The following is a 19,745-nucleotide window of genomic DNA, read 5'->3' as shown; positions in this document are numbered from 1 at the left end:
AGGAGGGTCCTCCTACCTTCCCCCACGTCCAGACTTTTTAGAGATCTTCTGAGACCACTAGGTTCCTAAAGTGTGGGCATTGTTTTCATTGACCGTGCAAGAGATTCCCGTAGTGCAAGAGTGGGACATGGCATTTCTTGCCAAACTGTTTCCAGAGGCTCCAGTGCTATCTCTTTTAAACTTGTCTTTTTTCTTTCATGGACAGGCCCTGCCAGTTCTTGGGAAGATGTAAGTAAAACCACTAGTCTCGCTATGAGCCAGAAGTTATCCAACCCTCTCGGGAATTTTATCAGAGATTTACCAAGTGGTTTGAGGGAAGTTGAGATAAAAGAAAATAAAGTCCTTGTAGGGTTTCTTGACTCTCCCCTCCCCCCATTTCCTAAATGAGAACAGGCTGTTGGTGTCCCCAGGCCTAATACCTTCAGGCCATACTTGGAAATTAAAATCCAATTGGCTTCTTGGTTCTTAGGTTTCAGTTTTTAGCAGACACCTCCTCTTGGATAAGACTGTCAGTTTGAGGCAGGCAATACTGAACTTATAAACCTCCCCAGTTTTATATGACCCTTGATTTTAGTGGCCTAATGTCTTAAGAATGTCTTCCTATAAGGATGTTAATTTGGTGTGTGTGTGTGTGCGTGTGTGTGTGTGTGTATACGTGTGTCTGAATTCTTGCAGCATTACTGATCTAAGGATAACACACTTTTATTGGAGATAATTTTAGAAATGGAGAGACTTAGCAAACCAACTTGGAGAATTTTTAATCTTGCTTATCTGAATCTTAATATCATAATAGCATGTGTGCCATGTAAAAATATAGCACTGTTATTAAAAGTCTGGAGCCTTTGCTTATGCAAATGATTCCTGGTGGGAATCTCACACGTAAATTCTTAGATAAGCTTATGACAATGGAAACCCTGAGACACACGCATTTCCTTAAGCCAACTTTGGTGCCTGGATATTAAGAAACCACTTGTGTTTTGCATGCCTCTAGCAAGACAGTTTCTCAGTTTAAAAAAGTACCCTTCTTATAAATGACTTCCCTCTTCTTTTTCTTCGCTATCATGTTTGTCTGTCTTTCTTTCTTTCTATCTTTCTTTCTTTCTTTCAGATTTTATTTATTTATTTATTTGTCAGAGAGAGAGAGAGAGGGAGAGACTGCAGAAGCAGGGGGAGGGACAGGTACAGGGATAAGCTATGGGATGGATCCCCACTGAGCCTGATAAAGGACTCCATCCTAGGACCCTGGAATCATGACCTGAGCTGAAGGCAGATGCTTAGCCAACTGAGTCACCCAGGTGTCCCTACCATCACATGTTTTTCAAATATTTCATCTTTTCCTTGATTTTCCCCTTCATGAACTAGTTGTACATAACTTTATATAGTGCGATTCTATGTTTAAGAAAATCTGATACAAGGAAATCATAGATTCTCAAAAGTGAAAAGAGTATTTAGGTCACATTTTTCTATGCCTAGTTTTATGAATCAGCAATTAGCAGATGGTCATTCACTTGGCAAATATTTCATTTTCAAGGACTCACCTTTTGAAGCTCATCTAACACAATTAAAATGTAAAATCAGAACTCCAGAAGCCAAGTCACTTTCCAGAAAATTATCTCTTGAATAATTTCAGAATATTCATTTAGCCACATGGCCCAGGAAAGATGCCATATTCCTCTGGGATATGCAGTGCTTTCTGCTTCCAACACGTCTCTCTCCCTTCACCTGACTTCTATTTGTCTTCCAGGTACCCCTCTCATGTGGTCTTAGAAAACCCTGTATTTTATACTGTTTTGTAGTACTCATCACGGTTGTAATTTCCAATACTGAATATAACTCTTTAATGACATCCTTTCCTGCTAGACGGTAAGCTCTAGTGGGGCAGGGTCCCCGTGTATCGAGTTTATTCCTTTACCACCAGTGCCTCAGACACTGCCTTGCACATAGTAGCGCCTCAGTGAACATGTATGTGTTTGACTAGCTTCTTTTATAACATTTTCATTTTTGCCTTCGATCAATGCTTCATCTGTTTTACGGGAAAAGCTAATGCAAAATAGGTATCCTTCATCTGAGGCCGATGCCTGCGGGAAGAGATGGAAAAACAAGAATGGCACTGATTTCCTATAGTTTCTGGGATTTTAGCCTCCCTCGGTTGCCCAACCCTTCCTGGCCTTCCTCAGCGGCTCCCTCCTCCTCTCAAAGGTTCCAGCACTGGTTCTGACCTCCTCCTGATTCTCAACATGCTTCTCTCTTAGCATCCATCCATTCTGATGGCCTCAGCAGTTCTCTGTGGCTCTCAGTGTTATCTGCAGAAGTGTTTTCAGCTCTTGGAATCTCTTCCTGGGTAGACTGATGGAAACTGGATCTCACCTTCTTTGCCACCAAACCCGCTGGTTCTCCCCGGTTTATGGTATTCCTGCCCGTCCAGTCACCCAGACCTGTGGTCTGAATTCTGGTCAGTCGTTCAAGGCAAGTAGACATGGAAAGAAATGCTCTCCTCTCTGGGCAGAAGCCAGCGTTTCCTCTTTGAGGGGCCCATTTCTAGTTTGTGCCATCGCATCTGTGGTGTACCCCCGAAGGTAGGAGATGCTCCCAGGATGGGAGAGCCATTTTCTGAGCCTTCTGGAAGGCGACTCACCAGAGAGAGAAAATCAGACTTCTCTAGAGCAATTCAGAATGTAGCAACTGCAGGCTTCTCCATGAAACAGAATATATATAAGCACGGGGAAATCGAAAACTTAGGCCAGCCTGAGAGTTGCTAAGCTCTGTAGACTTTCCATGGCATTTTTAGTCTTGGCTCATTGCTTTGGAATATCCCTTTAACCACTCTTGCCCTTGAAAGGATTTGTTGGCGGGGCACTGGGGGAGAACTGTTCATGTTGGAACTGGAGGAGTTGAACACAAGTCCTGGCCGCTTTATCATTTACCCGTGTGACCCTGGTGAGCAGTTTCTGCTCTCTCAACCTTGATTTTTTTTCACCTTTAAAATGGATCATAATTCCTACCAGCTTCATGGAGGTATTGTGAGAATCAAATAGGACACTGCATATAAGATGTTGAGAAAACTATAAGGTGCTATAGAGATCAGGGGTAATTGAATATTAGATGTTTATGAAACCCTATGTTGCTGCTTCATGAATTCTGTCCTCAATATGCCATCTGTGTGATTATTTTTCTTTAAATAAATTACTTAAAAAACTTATTTCTTTAAAAAAAACCTTTACCTCTAAAATGTATTAAAACAGAAGGTAACCATAAAAAATACAACAAATATGAAACAACATCATTAAATTCTAGCTAATACCATTGTCTTTTAAAAGGTCCGAGCCTGAGGGCTACTCTCTCATGTGGCCCATCTTTCTGGAACCCTGTAAACATGTTACATATACATAAGAAATGGCATAGAGGGAAGAAGGAGAGCTATGGATTGAACTTCCTTCATTTAATTCATGTTCATCGTCTAGCTATGTCACCACGGCAATTTACACAATCTCTCTGAATCTGACTCAGCTGTAAAATGAGATTTCTGTAAACATTAGGAAAACTGTGTAGCACGGTGCTTGGCCCATGGCCTGTGCTTGGTAAGTGCAGTTAATATGCCTCGTGCAAGAGCAAAGCTTCTATTTTTGTCCCTCATTTTAAGGGCAGAACTTAATGAAATTTTTTGTGTTGTTGCTTCTGAGGAGTATGGAGTGACTAATTAAACTGAAGAGAAAATTTGGGGCCATTTGTCAGCTAGCAAAGTAAAGAGGTGAGTTAAAGTGATTAATGGGACCACCCAGATTTTAGAAAAGTGGGAAAAACACCAACCAGCAAAACAATTTCACCCAGCAAAATTTTGAAGAGACCCCACCCTTTCAAATGAGTGTTCATGGTGTCCAGGACTAGGCTAAAATTATAAAGCCTATGAGAGGTGGTGATATTAAGTACTTTTTTAAAAAAAGGAGTGCCAAATCTAAGTTTTCGGGATGAGAAGAAATATGATGGGTCCAGGGCCTTCTCAGAATTTCTTGTACTTCAAAGAGCATATACTTGGCAGTGATTCCCCTACTTTCCTGAGTTTGGTCAACGTGGCTGAGGGAAGGCAAAACTCTTAAAATCCACACAGATGGAACTTTTCCACTGGCCCTATTTTGGTATAAATATTCATCAAGGACTAGAAACTTAAAGTCGATATGGGTCTGAGCTATAAGTGGTTTGGACTAAACTTCAGCCAATTTTCAGTCGTCCTGCTGGCTCTTGTCTCTCAGGAGGGCCAACTCTCCTGAGATGCGGCTGCTGTCGTCTAGAGGCCTGAGCCAACTACCTCCCGAGACCATGGAAATCACTGGAGTTTGTTCTCAAGAGACTTCCAGCCAGAAAGAGGGGGGCCTCAAGGGTCAGATGAAGGTTCAAGTCAGTCGTTTGAAGGAAGGAAACAAATCAAGCCTTGGCGCGTTCACTATCCTAAGGCCAATCCTTTCATAGGCAAGTCTGCAGGAGGATAATAAAACTTGGGACCAGACATTAAAAATTCAGAGTCTGGTTTGGAATAGTGCCTCCCCCAACCCTCTCACTTTCATTTCCTTTTCATCTCCCCATGCTTCCTGTATCTGCCAAAAAGTCTCCCTCCCATACCTCTGTCCCCACTCCTACTATGCCAGTTCTGATCTTGGTCTATAGGTCCAAGGTTTTAGATTAAACCACATGGGTAAGGATACCACTGAGGGGTGCTGGTCTCACTTCCTCTATTCCAGGTCTGTCTTGTGTCCTTTGCCCTCATGTTCTCTCTACCCTTTTCTACCCTCTATGAGTTCTTTGTCCATACCAGTTTCCCAAAGTGATTGTATCTTTTTAAACATTTTTTTTAAAAGATTTTTTTATTTGAGAGAAACAGAGAGAGTGCGCACACTCATGCGTCCACATAGGAGAAAGGGCAGAGGGATAGAATCCTCAAGCAGAGTCCCCACTCTGCATAGAGCCCCACATGGGGCTCAGTCTTGCGATGCAGGAGATCATGCGTCAAGCCAAACCAAGAATCAGACGCTTAACCAACGGAGCCACCCACATGCCCCAGCAAAGTGGCTGTATCACTTTACATTCTTCCTGGCAATGTATGAATTCTAACTGCTCCACGTCCTTATCAACACTTGCTATTGTCAGTATTTAATTTTATTACTCTTCTGGGCGTGCAATGCTATCTTATTGTGCTTTTGTGCTTTTCTGATGAGTAATAAGGTTGAATATCTTTCCCTACACTTAGTGGCCATTTAGACATTTTCTGTGACATGGCTGTTCAAATCTCCAGCTATTTTCTTTTTAAATGGGACTGCTTTTTAAAAATTTATTTAAATGAGTTAGTTATATATTCTGGATATAATCCTTTGTCACATATATGTACTGTGACTATTTTTGTGGATTGTCTTTTATTTTCTTAGTGGCATCTTTTAATGAAAGTAAGTTGGTTTTGGTGACCAGCCTTCATATTTATTTTTTTGAGCATTCCTTCCAGATGGAAACGTCACCAGGATATAAAGTTTACATTACTTTCTTACTGCTCTCGAATTCCACACAGTAATAAACTATGATAACTTTGTGATTATTTTTTAAAGCTTTCTCAAGACATATTACCTCTGTTTGTCACAGTTTTCTTCTTTTTCTTCTTAGTCTTCTCTGATTTCTTATCATCTCCTCCTGACTTTTGCCCTTTATAAATCAGGTGCTTTACATGTGGACAAGTACTGAATTTTCATGAGTATTTATGATGTGGGTTTGGAGTTCTTAGTGCTTTAGGATTGCCTATCCCCTTCTCTTTTGCCATGTTTTTGTACTGTAAAAGCTCTCCTCTGAGAAACAGGTTAGTTTGGTGGCATAGAAGTGACCTTCCCAAATGGGTGCGATTAGGAGAGGTAAATATGTTGCTCAGATGAAGAAGTTAGCAAACTCAAGTCCCCTTGGGCAAGTCCCCAAACTCACATCAAAACAAAAACTGGGAGCTGTCTGTTGGCCATCTCACTCAGCTAAATGCTGACACTAGGTCTCCCAGAAGGCAGGAACTAACCCAGGAAACGATGCGTTGACCTTAATCCTGAACAATATGTAGGACTCAGTCAGTTACCAGAACTGGGACATTAGAAAAAAGTGGTCATTGCATCCTTGAATTGAGCAGCTAGGGAAACAGAAGCAATGGGAAAAAGTTGCAGAGAGAGAGAGAGAGAGATTTTTCACTCGTGATAAGGATGAACTTCTACTATTTAGAGGGGTTCAAAAAATAGGTCTCTTCAGGAGGTACGCATGCTGGTCAGTGGTATTCTCAGAGCATCTGGCTGTCCTGTCCAATTCACCTCATGCTTAAGGCTAAGGATGGGACGGTTGAACAGAATAAAGTTTTCAAAGTATTTCTGAATCTGAAATGCTATGATACCTCAAATTTTTACCCCAGCTTTTCCACTAACTAGCTCTGTGACCTTGAGCAAGTCACCTGACTTGCTAGACCTGTTTCCTTGTTTGTTAAATAAGGAGAATGAACTAGAGAGAAACTCTGAGCCCTTTCTATCTCCTAAAAATTAATTGTAATTGCTGCAATATACAGTAGAAGCATTATTCAAATAAGCGTATGATGATTTTCCTTGTCAGGGCCCAGCCTGGGATGTGGAGGCTGGTGACAACAACCATTCTAGATAGTGTGACTATTACGTCTCTCCCCAAGAGCTGTTGAGGCCTGTTGGCTCTGTAGGAGGACTCAAGGAAAACACAGCTTTTCCATCAAAGTTCGCCTCTTTTTAGGTCCTTGCAAACATAGGCATGATCCTCATAACTTCATTTTCCAGATAACTGACAGGGAATAATCTGGGATTTTTTTTTTTAACATACCGTATACATATATGCTACCATATACAGCTAGCAAAAAACAAGAACAATCACCCCAGTGGCTTTTTGACATCCAAACCATGTGTTTTTCCTTCCTATGCTTCACCTGCTCTAACACACAGCAGCGAGGAGCCCACATTGTCAGGCCAAGTGAGAACTCTGAAGAACTGTACAAGAGGAATTGTTTTGATGTAAGATTCTGGATCTCGTTAAACAAGTTCCATATTTCAAAGGGTTGACTTTCTTTCACTTATTTCATCCAAGAGTCTTAGTTGGGATTTTTCCTCTAAGTATCATTTATGGTGTCAGAGTCTAAGGGTGAATAAAACTTGGGGTGCACAAACATGCCTGGGAGATTCTGGACCATTTTCATGTTCTGCTCATACATGCAGTGTGCTGAATTTCATAGTGTGTGCGTGTGTGTGTGTGTTCCTTTCTTCCCATTGATATTGCATATTCTCAGTTATCTGAACCTAAATCTTCCTGCAAAAGTTCAAACTCCAGGGGGCTTGAGTCGGCTGGATCTCCTTTGCTGGAACAGGGAGAGTCTCAAGCCACTGTCATAAAGTTTTCTGTGTGCCACTTTGGCAGGGCCTGCTACCCTAATCACTCTCAAGTGTTCTGGTTGAGAGGCAAGAGGAGCAAGTCCTCAGATGAGAAAATAAAAGACACGTATGTGGGGATGGATGGATACATGGAAATGTACTTCTCCACAGTTCAAGATGGAGGATATTCCCCAAGTTAGAAGTCAGGTAGGATGGAGACTATACGTGTCAGACTTGGAAAGCATAAAGCTGGACCGTGACCTGCTCCTAACAGCTCATTTATCCTGGTCTCTCAACACTCGGCTCAGATGTCGTCTCCTGGATAAGCCTTCTCTGACCTCCCAGGTGGGGTTAAGTACTGCTTCTTCTGATCTCCCTCAGTTCCACATGTACTTCTGATCAAGGTCTGTAGGCACTGTTTGCTCTCTGATGGTCGTGCTGGCTGTTCCTTTTCTGAAACCATCAGCTTCTGAGATTCTTTTCCTTCTACTTTTCCACTGATCATCTTAGTCCCTTAGTCCCTGGCATGTAATAATTGCATATATGTTTGCACAGACTAACTTCTTAAAGTGTGCCAAATTAGAAGTGGATAAGTTTCATCAAAGTAAGGTTTTTATTTTCCCTACCATTTTGCTCTCATGAGCTCTCATGAGGTAAGTCCTGTTTAACAAGCAACATTATTTCTCAAGAACTGTGCTAAGAACTTAACAGATCATTGTTGGAGACAACAACGCTCAGGCCCATTTTAATGATGAAGAAACTGAGGCTCAGAGGTAATGTGGCTTGTCCAAGATAATAGGAAATGAGTGGCTGGGCTGGGGTTTAAACCCAGTTTGTCTGCTCCAAGAGCCTCAGATATCAGTCCACTACAGCTGGACCTATTTATGTATATGTGTATAGAATACTGCTAAGGCTTTATTTTGACAGAGGTCTTAATATATTTGGGATCTTTTGGTTGTCTGACACAAAAGCATCCCTTCCCAGAATAATGTTTTAAATGCATGAAATATGTAAGATGACAGAAAAAACCACTATTACTGAAATAGTACCAATATGTAAAAACAGATCTATGATTTAGTAATATACATGCCTTTATTACATTAATTAACAAGACTTAGCAGTGGATTTCTTGTTATTTCAAACATGGGCCAGTATAAGTGGTACATTAGACATCAATCTCAGCTGGAAAGTATTGATCTCAGGATAGGAAAGTATCAGATTTCCATTGGTATCAAGGGCACAGAGCCTATATCCAGCTATCTTTTTCTAATGTAAATGTCTTGTACAATAGCTTTTTGGTTTAAAAAAAAAAAGTCAAGGGGTTGCTAAGCTTTCAGGGCTTTTGTCTTCATTCATAATTGAAGGAAATGCTGAATCAGAGGCTGCATATATAAGGGTGCAGTTTTTCTTCATTTACATTCCTTGATACCCTTAATTCTGTCCATAGATCCCTGCTTAAAAATATCTCCCCTCTCTGCTTACAGGATTTAAAAAAATCCCCTTGACTTCCTCTAAAATAAGCCTCCAAATACTGGCCCCTTTCCCCCTCCCCTGTTATGGCTAGATCCCCTTAACAAGGACACTGGCTGGCCACAGTGCCAGGGCTGGGCGCAGAGCACAGGAATGCCTCGGCAGGTGGACGGCTCTCCTCCAGGATGAGCGCAGGGCTGGGCTCCACTTTCCCTCCACTTCTTCCAGCCAATGGATCAGCTAGGCCAGTTATGTTGGTAGTCAGCCTCATGAATCAGTACCTGGACATGCCACTTAGTCATACAGCCCAAATAGATTGTCGTCTTAAGGGCGGGTTATGGGGTGTTAGTCAGCCAAGAGTCCTTTCTCTGTGCTTCTGTCCTTTGGTGCCCCTGCCATCAACACCATTAAGGACAGGGCCTGGGGTGTTAGGCTGCCTCTGAGGACATAGGCTGGGCACAGACAGTGTGTCCACCATCATGTCTGCAAGGCAGTTGAAGGGGCTGCTGGTCACCAGAAGCACCTGGGAGCTGCCAGGAGTTCTGCTCTGCCCCAGACTGCTCATCACTAAGTACCCTGTTTAAAATGCAATAACTGGGGTTGGGGGGGTACCTGGGTGGCTCAGTTGGTTAAGTGTCTGCCTTCAGCTAAGCCCACATCGGGCTCCCTGCTCAGAAGGGAATCGGCTTCTCCCTTTCCCTTTGTCCCTCTCCTTACTTGTTCACGCTCTCTCTCAAATAACTAAATATATAAATCTTTTAAATATGCAAATACTGGGAGAATTATCACACTCATTCCTTTGTTACACTGTAAAAGTGACTGGGGTTCGGTGTGGCTTAGAGGTGTGCAGTGCTCAGAAATATGAGGGTGGGTAGCAAAAGAGAAGAATTAACTGTGTAAGAAGAATTGTGTGTACATGCACACACAATACAGATGGTCAAGAAATACACAGAATCAGAACGCTGACAGGATTTGGCCTTATCTTACCTTTATGAAAAATGAATTTCATCTGACTCAAGTCTACATGGAAGGGACCAAAATTCTCTTATCCATTGTCTAGCACCCAGCACAATGGCTGACACATGATAGATGCTGAATAAATACTTGCTAAATGAAGAAATGAGTGACTATTACCTTGATTTACAAGCAAGACTTCTGAGGCTTGGTGAGGGTAAGTTCCTATCTAAGATCACACAGTTGGGACCAATGTCTGGTCTCAGGCAAGGGAAGGACTGCTTTTTAGAAGTGTAGCAACAAGCCACCCAAAGCAAATTGTTGCCACTGTCACAATTTTACATATGATGCAGCTTGAGTGTATTTATGGCTAAGTCTAAGTTTAGCTACAAAGAGAAGGTCTTGCAATCTGATATCTTAGAAGCCACATGTGACATGACGTAGGTAAGCTGAACTTGGTTTTCCATGCTCCAGCACTTAACTACCTATGTGACTTCCGTGCTGTACTGAAGAGAGAGGATACCAGGAAGCAAGAGGAAATATTTTTTGAGCACATACTAGGCATCCAGGTACTTGGTGTGCCTTATCTCTTCAACTATTGTTTAGATGTAGAACCATTGTTAACTCTCTTTCTCAAACAGGGAACCAGAGGTCCAGAGAGGAAAAGCAACTTGGCAGAGGTTGCAGATCCAGTAAATGGCAGAACCATAAGTCACATCTAGATCTCCATGCTTGCAAAGGCCACGTATTTAACTACCTCTCAACTGGCCTCTAAGTCTTGTGGCCAAAGCTAAGTTCATAGCCAAAATGTTCACTTGACGTTCTGAAGTTTGAAGATATGAAGTTGACATGAAATCAGAGTATCCTGGGCATGGAAGTGACAGAATATAGAACACACCATTTCCTCCCACATTCATAAAAGATGCTATGAGTCCGTGCATCCCTCAGTTATGTCTCCTGTAAATTCTGGATATGCTATTTCTCTCCCACGTCCCAACTGCAGCACAAAGGGACTGACGAAGCCAATCCCTAGATTCTGCTCAGCTCTTTTAAATAAAGATTCACTTGCATTTTTGTCCAAAGATTAATTTTATAAAGAATCTAATGTTTTAAAACAGAAGGAGGAAAAAAATCCCATAAACAGATCATGTGGATTTGAAACAGCCGCCATGGGCTGGACCCTGGTACTTCTTTGTCCTTCCAAAGGGTGACTCGCCAAATGGAGCCTTTGCTTTTTTCCCCCTCAGTGATCTTATTTCCTTTTAAAGCATGTCCTGGTGGGGGCTTGGCTATGTTTTGCTTGGTCCTGATTCACGTGTTATTGGGTAGACCATGAGTCAGGCTGACCAGGCATGTAGAGATACACATTCCAGAGGCCAAGCTTATCCTCAGGCTAAAATTTCCTGGAAGCTCTGGGACTGGGATCTCTAGGATTTTTTTAATTTTTATTTATTTATTTATTTATTTTTGGCCAAGGGTCACTGCTTCTTCAGTAATTTTAGGATACTGTTGTATGCTTCCTTAGATTGTCTGTCTACCAGCCTCCTCCCTTCAGATTTCAATTAGACTTCTAGAAAACCAGGAACCAGGAAAAATCTAGAAAGCCCTTGTTCTCTACCTGGAAATGGCTTTGACTTATTGTAGGTGACAGCAGATACCTACTAGTGACCAAGAGATACCAGAGAGGTACAAATGCCTGGTAATAAGTGCTGGGCAAATTCTGAATCAGACTATTAATGTGTAGAGAGACCTTGATCTCTGAGTGAAGTGCACAGTGATAATCAGAGCTCCTTTCTACCAGATTGCTACTTCTGAGGAAAGCCTTCTTATTTTTCCTTAGAGTGGAGAGAGATTAAGTTTTGGGATCAGAAAGGCTGGGTTTGAGTTCCTAACCTGCCATCATATGATCATGTAAACTTAGTCTTAATCTACTCACATGGAGAACACTCACATTTTTGCATGGTAGTCTTTGAGGTAAAATGGGATGTGGGAAACTTCAAGCACCTCCATGCACTCAAGAGAGGTCTTTCCTCTCTTTGGTTTTTCCTTGAATTTGTCTATGCTAGCAGAGAATGGGTGAGTCTTCCTGCAGAGTTCTTAGGGGGACAAGAGTCCAAACAAATGGTGAAAGGAAGAGACAACATGTCTCTCCTGAGAAAAAAAGGAAAGGGGTTTTCTTCTCATATAAAGGAGCAGACAATGAGTGAAGAGTTGATCTGGAAGTCTGACAAAGCTTTGTAATTGTTTTAGTTCTGTTTCTGTTCTTGTGAAACCACCATCAAGTTTCCACACCAGATATTTAGGCCTAGGAACCAAGTTCAGGATTTGGCCACTGAAAAGAGTCTTGGTTCACACAGAAACCCAATTTCTTGTTTGATGTTTTCTTTAAAAGCTATATAGAAAACATTTCTAGAATTTCTGCAGATCCAGACCACTGATATGTACAAAGCTCCAAGAATGGGTTTAGGACATCTTAAATATCCTATGTGAAGTTATGGAAATAACATAATCTTGAGAGACTCCTGTAGAAGTGGTTGGTGGCCCTGTACCTACCAAGATCATGGCAGCTGCCAGCCAAATTCTCTTTCTGATAGCAACAGAAAGAGTGTGTGTGTGTTTGTGTTGGGGGGGGGGTACTTCCAAACAAAGGCACTTAAAGAACAACAGTTGTCTCTTCCTTCTGGATGTCCTGAAAAGCTGTTCCACAATTCTACTTTTAGTGGAACAGAGTTTTAGCCTGCTTTTCTGGAATTATTTGTTATTCGGGAGATAGTCTGGTGTATAGGAAAGGTCACTGGGCTGAAGGAAAAAGGAAGAATGTTTCTCATCCCAGGTCTGCTACTTCCTAGGAAAAGTGACCTGTCCAAAGTCAACTGATAAATAAATGCCTATAATTATTAGGCTGACTCAACCTCTGCCAGAAAACTTTTCTCATCATCTATGTTTAAATGGTGTTGGATGAACACTGGGGATATAAGAACTCCCAAGGTTTATACTCATCATGCCAGATTTCTACTTTGTTATTCACATACTATTTTGAATGTACAAGTTGGAAAAAATTTTAAAAAGATTCTTTCCAAAGTCAAAGTCAAATTGAATACCTCTTCTGGAGTCCTGTTGACTACAGTGGGCTGCAGGAGGAATTATCCCCTCACTGCTCTGCTCCTTACCTTCTCCTCACCAGAAGTGGCGGGCATGGGGGTGAGAAAGAATGATGCACCTGTGAGCCTGTGTCAATGTCCTTCCTTCTTGATCCCCAGCTTTTGCTGGACTCAGCCCATTCTTTTTATCCTTTGTTATCTTTGGCTAATTAATATGGAGAGAAGATCAAACCATAGGCCCTTCCGAAGGGAATACCTTTACCCACTGTCTGGTTATGGAATTGTGCATAGGTCCTGGCTAGGAGAAGGTCTTGGAGCCTAGAGGGCTGAGAGTAAGCCTAGAGATGGTCTATGATTAAGTCTTTCCCTACCTCCCATCACCCCAGGTGGTGGATGCACCCCAGGTGAAAGTCAATCCTCAACCCCTAACCCCCCATATTCAGACATGTCTGCACAATGTGACAAGCATCTTCAATGTACAAAGTAACGGCTTCAGCATTTGTTTTCAGGGACCCTTTAAGAAGGACTTGGATAATTTCTTTTTTTTTTTTTTAAAACAAGCCTGTCTTTTGGGCCAGGTTGCTTATACACCTATGGGCATGTCTCCAATGTCTTGGCTATTACGGTATTTAAGTGACAGCTTGATATATTTTTAAGATTGAGGGAGCCAACGACCATTCTTGAGGAGCCATGTTTACATTGGATCAGCTCGCTCAGGCAACGTGCCAGCAGTGTTACACGCTGCAGGAACTGGAGGTGAAGGCAGGAAGGGTTGAAGACAGAGGGGAGGATGAAGCTGGAGGACAGGAAAGCCAAGAGGGAGGGAATGCAGAGAAGGGTGTGGGGAGACGCCCAGCTGAGCCTGGCAATGCACTTAAAATCATCATTTAATACTCCTTTGACATGGCGTTGAGGGGTGAAAAGAGAACCCTTTGGAGCAGGTCTACTAGCACATGCATAGTCCACAGTGGACATGCTCTTAGATCCCTTTGTTCTCGTCCTTTCTAAATTCCTGCAAGTGGCTTCTTAGCAATCAACGGGCCCATATTGTTGCAGAGCCTAAATTGGCTTCAGCCCATCTTCTCAGCAATCTCAAATATGGAGCTTGACCTCTCTGGGCTTCAGTTTCCTTGCCTAAAAAGTGAAGAGAGCTCCCTGTCCCCTTCCAAGCCTAAAATTCTATAACTCCATAGTGAAATGACTGGTAATCTCTGTGCCATGTAAGCAGATTTTGTATCTGTTGGGGTAGAATGAAGATGAGATCAATGTTTGGCTTATTGAAACTGAGCAACTTGCTTTGGTTCAGATGAATGAAAGTTAGCTGCTCTTCAGATGAGATATTCATAAAGAAAATTGTGTCCTTCACCAAAAGACCCCTTTGAACATTCACACACCCATCAAAATATACCAATAACAACAATAAAAACTAAGTCTATTTGCCAGCTTCTGGGCTGAGCCCTTTTTATGCATTATCTCATTTAATGATCACAGACCCCTTGGGGGGTAGATGCGGCTACTGCCTCTCTAATTCTCAGATAAGGGCACAGACTCAGACATTAATTATGGAGTACACAAGAGCACACAGCTACTAAGTGGTAGAGCTGGGGTATGAGACTCACTCTGGATCCAAGAATAGTAGTAGCAGTATTCTTAAATATGCTTAATAAACAATAGAAGAACAAATCCACTGTAGTGATTGATTCCACCAAAAGAAATGGCATTTGGCCTTCCAGACCCTTTATTACCAAGGAATGTTGACTATTCTGTGGGAACTCTCTGTACTAGGAGACCTTCTCTCTCCCAGTAGAAAAACAAGTGATGGCTCAAGAGCGGCATTTAACATAGCACAGATGAGAGGAGGCAGGTAGCTGTTTCTAAGTTCTGCCAGTAACTAGGTATATGATCCATGGTGAGTCTCTCAGTTCGTCTGGGATTGGTTAGACGATCTCTAAAACAACTCCAGGTTTTGGATTTTATGTTCTCTTGAAGAACTTTTTATGACTTTCCAGCTGCTAGGGATTCCTCATAACCTACTTCCCCTTGGGGTTGGGGCAGTAGAGACAGTTTGTATGCCATTTTAAACCCGTTCTCATTTTGTAAGTGAGAGTCTATGAAATCGCTTCAAAATGCCTAAGTGTGATTAAGCATCCTGAAGCCAAATGTTATAAACCATCCCCCCCCACTGCTGCAGATTTAAAGAGTAAATATACAGTAAAAGGTTTTCAGCATGCTGTTGGTATGACACGGTGTTTAATCACTCTTATAACATTCAGCAAGGAGAGTTTCTCCCCAGCTCCCTTCTCTTGACTTTCTGAGTTGAAGACATTGGTTCATCTACCTAGTGGTGACTGTCCTCCTCATTGCCATCGTCCCAAGAAGTTAAAAAAAAAAAAAAAAAAACCCTTTCATCTCTACCCACCACATTCTTTCTCTAAGCCTGTAATTGGATCTAAATGGAAAATAAACCCTTTGCAGGCCAAGGAAGTTGGCACAAGAGGGTGACAAGAAGGGGAACATGTTCCACCTCTAATCCGGATAATCACACTCACCGATGCAAAGGAAAAATAAAAACAAGGCTTCCTCCAAGGGGTGGCTTTGGCCCTCAGGAAGGAGGAGGGTTTCCATGTACTGGGTCTTCACACATCATCTATCAATCTGCTTGTAGTAAAACCACCCCAAATCACCTCAGTTTCTAGAGGACCGTGGGGCTTGGCCCCTTTAGCCCCAAATTCTTTTACCTCAGCTGAATTTGGGGAGGCTGTTCAGACACAAAAATATCCTGGTGCTGCCACAAGTTAAAAAACATTCACGTACAAAATGTACTGTCTGCGAAAACTATGGTCTTAGCTGGATGGATATTCAGTGGTTCACTGGTCGTTTATTGAGTCCTGCTGTGTATGGTATGCTGTGTTGGAACGGAGATGAACCAGAAAGGTCTGTCTTCAAGGAGTTTAGAAACATGTATAAAGAAATAAAAGCAGTGTATGCATGACTTGTTAGTAGGTAGAAATTAACAGGTATCTTACCGAGGTCTAAAGTGTTAGGAGAATTCCATAGATGGAAAGAGGACCTGGATTCTCCAAAGAGTCTGGCAAATGTGATGGGACATGGTACCTTCCAGAGTGATGCCCTGATTAAGTTTGACTTGGTGTACACATTCAGAAGGGTCCGCTGGACTGTGTGGGATTGTGGGGAGGTCAGCTGTGTAATGGTGCAGCTATAAATCAGATGCATGAACTCTGTGCTTCTAAGTTATGTGGCTTGCATTTTTATTTTGATTCTGACATATGTTCGGGGGTTTTGTCTTTTCTTCCTCTTTCCTGTCCTTTCCTTTGTTTTTTGTTTTTGTTTTTCATGTCTCTCATTCTATTCCACAGGTAATGGCAGAGGTCTGAGGAGGGCTTTGCCCTGCAAGAATTTAAAATGACTGCTTTGGGAGATTAACCCACAGTGTACTGCTGCTATTGTTGCTGCTGGGAGAGAAGCAGGGTCTACCATCCCCAAAACTGGAGACAAGGAAACGGAGGCACAGAAAAGTGAATTGGTCAAAGCAGTGCCCCTAAAAAGTGGCAGGGCCAGGGTTTCAGTGCCTTAGGCATTCCTTATGCACCACTGCCTCCTGGAAGCAACCTCTCTAAACCCTGGGCTTCAGTTCTCCGTTGGCTTAGACTGTCTGTCTGTGCTCCCTTCCAGCTCACTTGTCCTCTAAGCCTCTGGCCTGTGCCCTCTCCCAACTGCATCCAGGTAAGTGGGTGTTGGAGCTACAGGCACAGCTGCAGGCCCCTCCTGCAGTGAATCACCCGTGACCTTCTGGGCTCCAGGCCAGATCTTCCTGAAAGGGAAACGTGCAGACCCTGGGGACAGAAATTAGTTCCCATGTGCTGGATCTGCTGCCCTCGCCAACATCACCAACTAAAGAAACTGATGTGTGTACGTGTGTGTGTGAAAAACAAAACACTAGGATGACAGCAAGAGGGGAGATTTCCTTATGAGTAAATATTACCCTCCCCTCAACTTTCACCTCAATCCCAGGAGGGATAAGGGAGGGGTTATTTTTCTTCCTACAGACAATAGGATTACTATTTTTTTTAAGTTCCACTTTATTTAAATTTTAATTAGCATCATAGAAGAACTAAGATGCTTTGCAAATACTTTACACAAGGGTTTTTAAGAGTAAGTTTTGGGGTGTGTGCCTGTTAGCTCAAATATGTACTCCCAACTGTTCTGTTTTCTGGGAAGTCTTGGAATTTAATGAGCTTCCTTCTTAGTCTAGGTAAGCCTCCAGGAAACCTGGGGGAGGGACATGGGGTTAAAGGAAGAATGTAGGTAAGTACAGACAGATCGCAGCTCACCTTTTGAACTCCTTTCTTGAGGTCCTTAGCCACCTTTGCCATCTTCTCTGGTGCAGGAACAGCGCCTGGCTTCTCAGGCAGAGGCGCGAGGGCGCGCAGCGGGGACAGCACTGGCTGAATGGCCAAGTTCGCGGGCCCGGGGGGAGCTCTGTGCGCAGCCCGGCGCCGCGGGGTCCTTTAATTGGAGAGCGGGACTCCCTCTAAAACCGCGCCAGCCAATCCTCGCGGGCGCTCGCGCTCGGCCGGCCAATGGCAGCGCGCGGCTCCCCCCCTCCCCTCCAGGCGCCCTGGGCCGTCCAGGCAGCTGCGGCGGCGCGAGCGCTGCCCTGACGTCAGTGCGGCCGCGGCCCCTGCCTGCCCTGGCGGCTCACATCTGTCCCTCGAGCAGGCGGCAGGAATCCGTCCCCACGCCCTTCTCCTTTAAAGGACAACGGGCAGAGGGTGGGGAGGGCCGCTGGGCCCCCGCGATCCATTCAGGTCAAAAGGGAGAGTGATCAAACAGGAAGGCTGAGGTATTTTTAGTGAGCTGGGTCCAAAAATAAATGCTGAGCCGTGTTCCCCTTCCCACCCTTTCTGCCTTGTCCTAGGGGAGGTGCGGGGCGACAGGGGAGGCAGGTGGTGTGCAGCCGCGCGGCGGACTGGGCCTGCTAACTTTCCCAAACCGGGGCAAATCCTCCAATCACCAGACAGGAGGTGAGAGCCCAGTGAGTTAGTGAGTTAGGTGTGTTTTTTTTTTTTTTAAATTAATGTTAGTAAATTATTAATCTGCCTTTTCTAACTTGCTTTGTGTAAATCCTCCCATTTCAGCGAGGAGGATACGGTCCTGATTTTATAAGCGCGGAGGTACATCTTCTTTCTAGTTTTGGAATTCCGTCAGGTGTTATCACCGTGATGATGATGGTGGTGATTATCACTTGCATTTGGTAGATGAGGACACACTCAGGATCACCGGTCCACTGTTGAACCCTTGGTCAAGGCTTTACATCTGAGTTAGTGAGAGTGAGCAGTTACCAGGGGAGAGGGGACACAGGATGGATGACAAGAAGCCATAAACTAGGAAACTCTCGTTAAACTCCATAAATTGGGCAACGGCTATCTGGACAAGCAAGATTCTATCTGTGGATGTCTCACATCTCTGGGTTGACTTGCCTGGCAACGTCTAATGTAACAAGCCTCATAAGACAATATGAGCAAGGTCTTCCCTCACTATGCCATGTTGTGGGCCTGAAAATTCACATCTCTACTGAGCCAGTTCCACAGACCTGGGATCTTAGAGGCATTTTCCTCTCTGCCAGGACAAAGGACTAAACCCCAGCCCCTTTCTACCCTGGGGAGAATGTTATGACGTTTTCAGTCCTGTAACTCACAGTGGCAGTACCCCCTGCCAGAAACCAGGGCTCAAGTGGGTTTCGGTAAAACTAGGTTGCAGAGGAGACTGAAGGGGGAGGGGTCTCATAGTACTTCATGTGACTAATTTGAGGGGGTGGGGGAACTGCAGGCCATATTCTAGGGCTTCCTCTCTTATTGGAGGTACTTTCCCTCTTAAAGCCTCCTCCATCTTGATTCTTAACACATCATCATCTCCAGCCATCCCAAATCTTGACCAATAATCCCAAATTATGATTCCTTTTTCCCATTCCTAGAAAAGGCTTTCTGTTTGTGATCCTTCTTTTGTGGATCTGCTATAATCGATGTTTGTTTTGCTTGTTCCCAGCTGTACCCCAACACCTAGCATATGATGGACACTTGAAACATGTGTGTTAAATGAATACAGGTTGGGTTCTTGTTTTTAATCAGCAGTGATCTGGCAGGCAGGACTAGGAAGAGATGGTGCAATGCTACACCTTAGTCTAGTATGTCCAAACTTCCAAGGTGGGCTGCACGTTAAACTGGTGTGTAAATAAACGGTGGCCACCAGAAGCCTGGCCTGGAGGAGGTTTCCATGTGAACAGCCCATTCAGTAGCAACTCCTAGGAACAATGGTGCTGAACTGGGATCTTATGCCAGAAGCCTTTATATTTCAGAGTTTTAGGAACAGAAGCCAGAGGAGTAACAAAGACATGCTTTATCCCTTGCAAACTGGGCAGAAGCCTTCCCAGTGAAGTCATTTCTCACTTGCTTCCCAGCCACCCTTCTTGCCCCATCTTGAGAAATTATTGTTCCATGGGATAATTCTAATTCTACTAACTTTGACACTGTATAGCTCCAAACTCATGACCCCTTTCCCCTCCTTATTTTTGCCCTTGGGCCCTGTGTCAGCTAAGGAGGCAGATATTGTGACTCTTAGAATGTGAGAATCAGGAGCTACTGCTTGGGGTGGTTCAGTCTCTTTTTTTTCTGGAGAATAACCTGTTGTGGGCAGAAAGGTACCCCCTAGTCCCTTCTACTACTTACTCTTTTGCTGGCTAAAGATGCTCACGCTGACTCTTTGAACCCTACTCTTGAGCCAGATGTTTAAGGGGAGCTATAGTCAGAGT

The 19,745-nt window shown here is 43.5% G+C and overlaps 1 protein-coding gene across 2 annotated transcripts in view; it reads right to left on the bottom strand.

The window, feature by feature from the left end:
- Positions 1–17,436, bottom strand: part of LMCD1 (LIM and cysteine rich domains 1) — a 58,172-nt gene extending 40,736 nt beyond the window's left edge. Inside the window, exon 1 of one of the 2 annotated variants that reach the window (XM_004738426.3) lies at positions 17,269–17,436. Coding sequence is in view for 1 of the 2 variants with exons in the window: in XM_004738424.3 (XP_004738481.1) it covers positions 17,269–17,310 (42 nt within the window). In the remaining variant the exon portion in view is untranslated. The remainder of the gene's footprint in view (positions 1–17,268) is intronic. The other variant, XM_004738424.3, reaches the window with a different exon arrangement.
- Between the last annotated feature and the right edge of the window lie 2,309 nt (positions 17,437–19,745).

Source organism: Mustela putorius, unplaced genomic scaffold (assembly GCF_011764305.1).
Source record: "Mustela putorius furo isolate JIRA1106 unplaced genomic scaffold, ASM1176430v1.1 tig00003850_pilon_pilon_pilon, whole genome shotgun sequence".
Classification (NCBI taxonomy): domain Eukaryota; kingdom Metazoa; phylum Chordata; class Mammalia; order Carnivora; family Mustelidae; genus Mustela; species Mustela putorius.
Note: the sequence above shows the minus strand (reverse complement) of the source record. Positions and strands in the feature narration are given on the sequence as shown.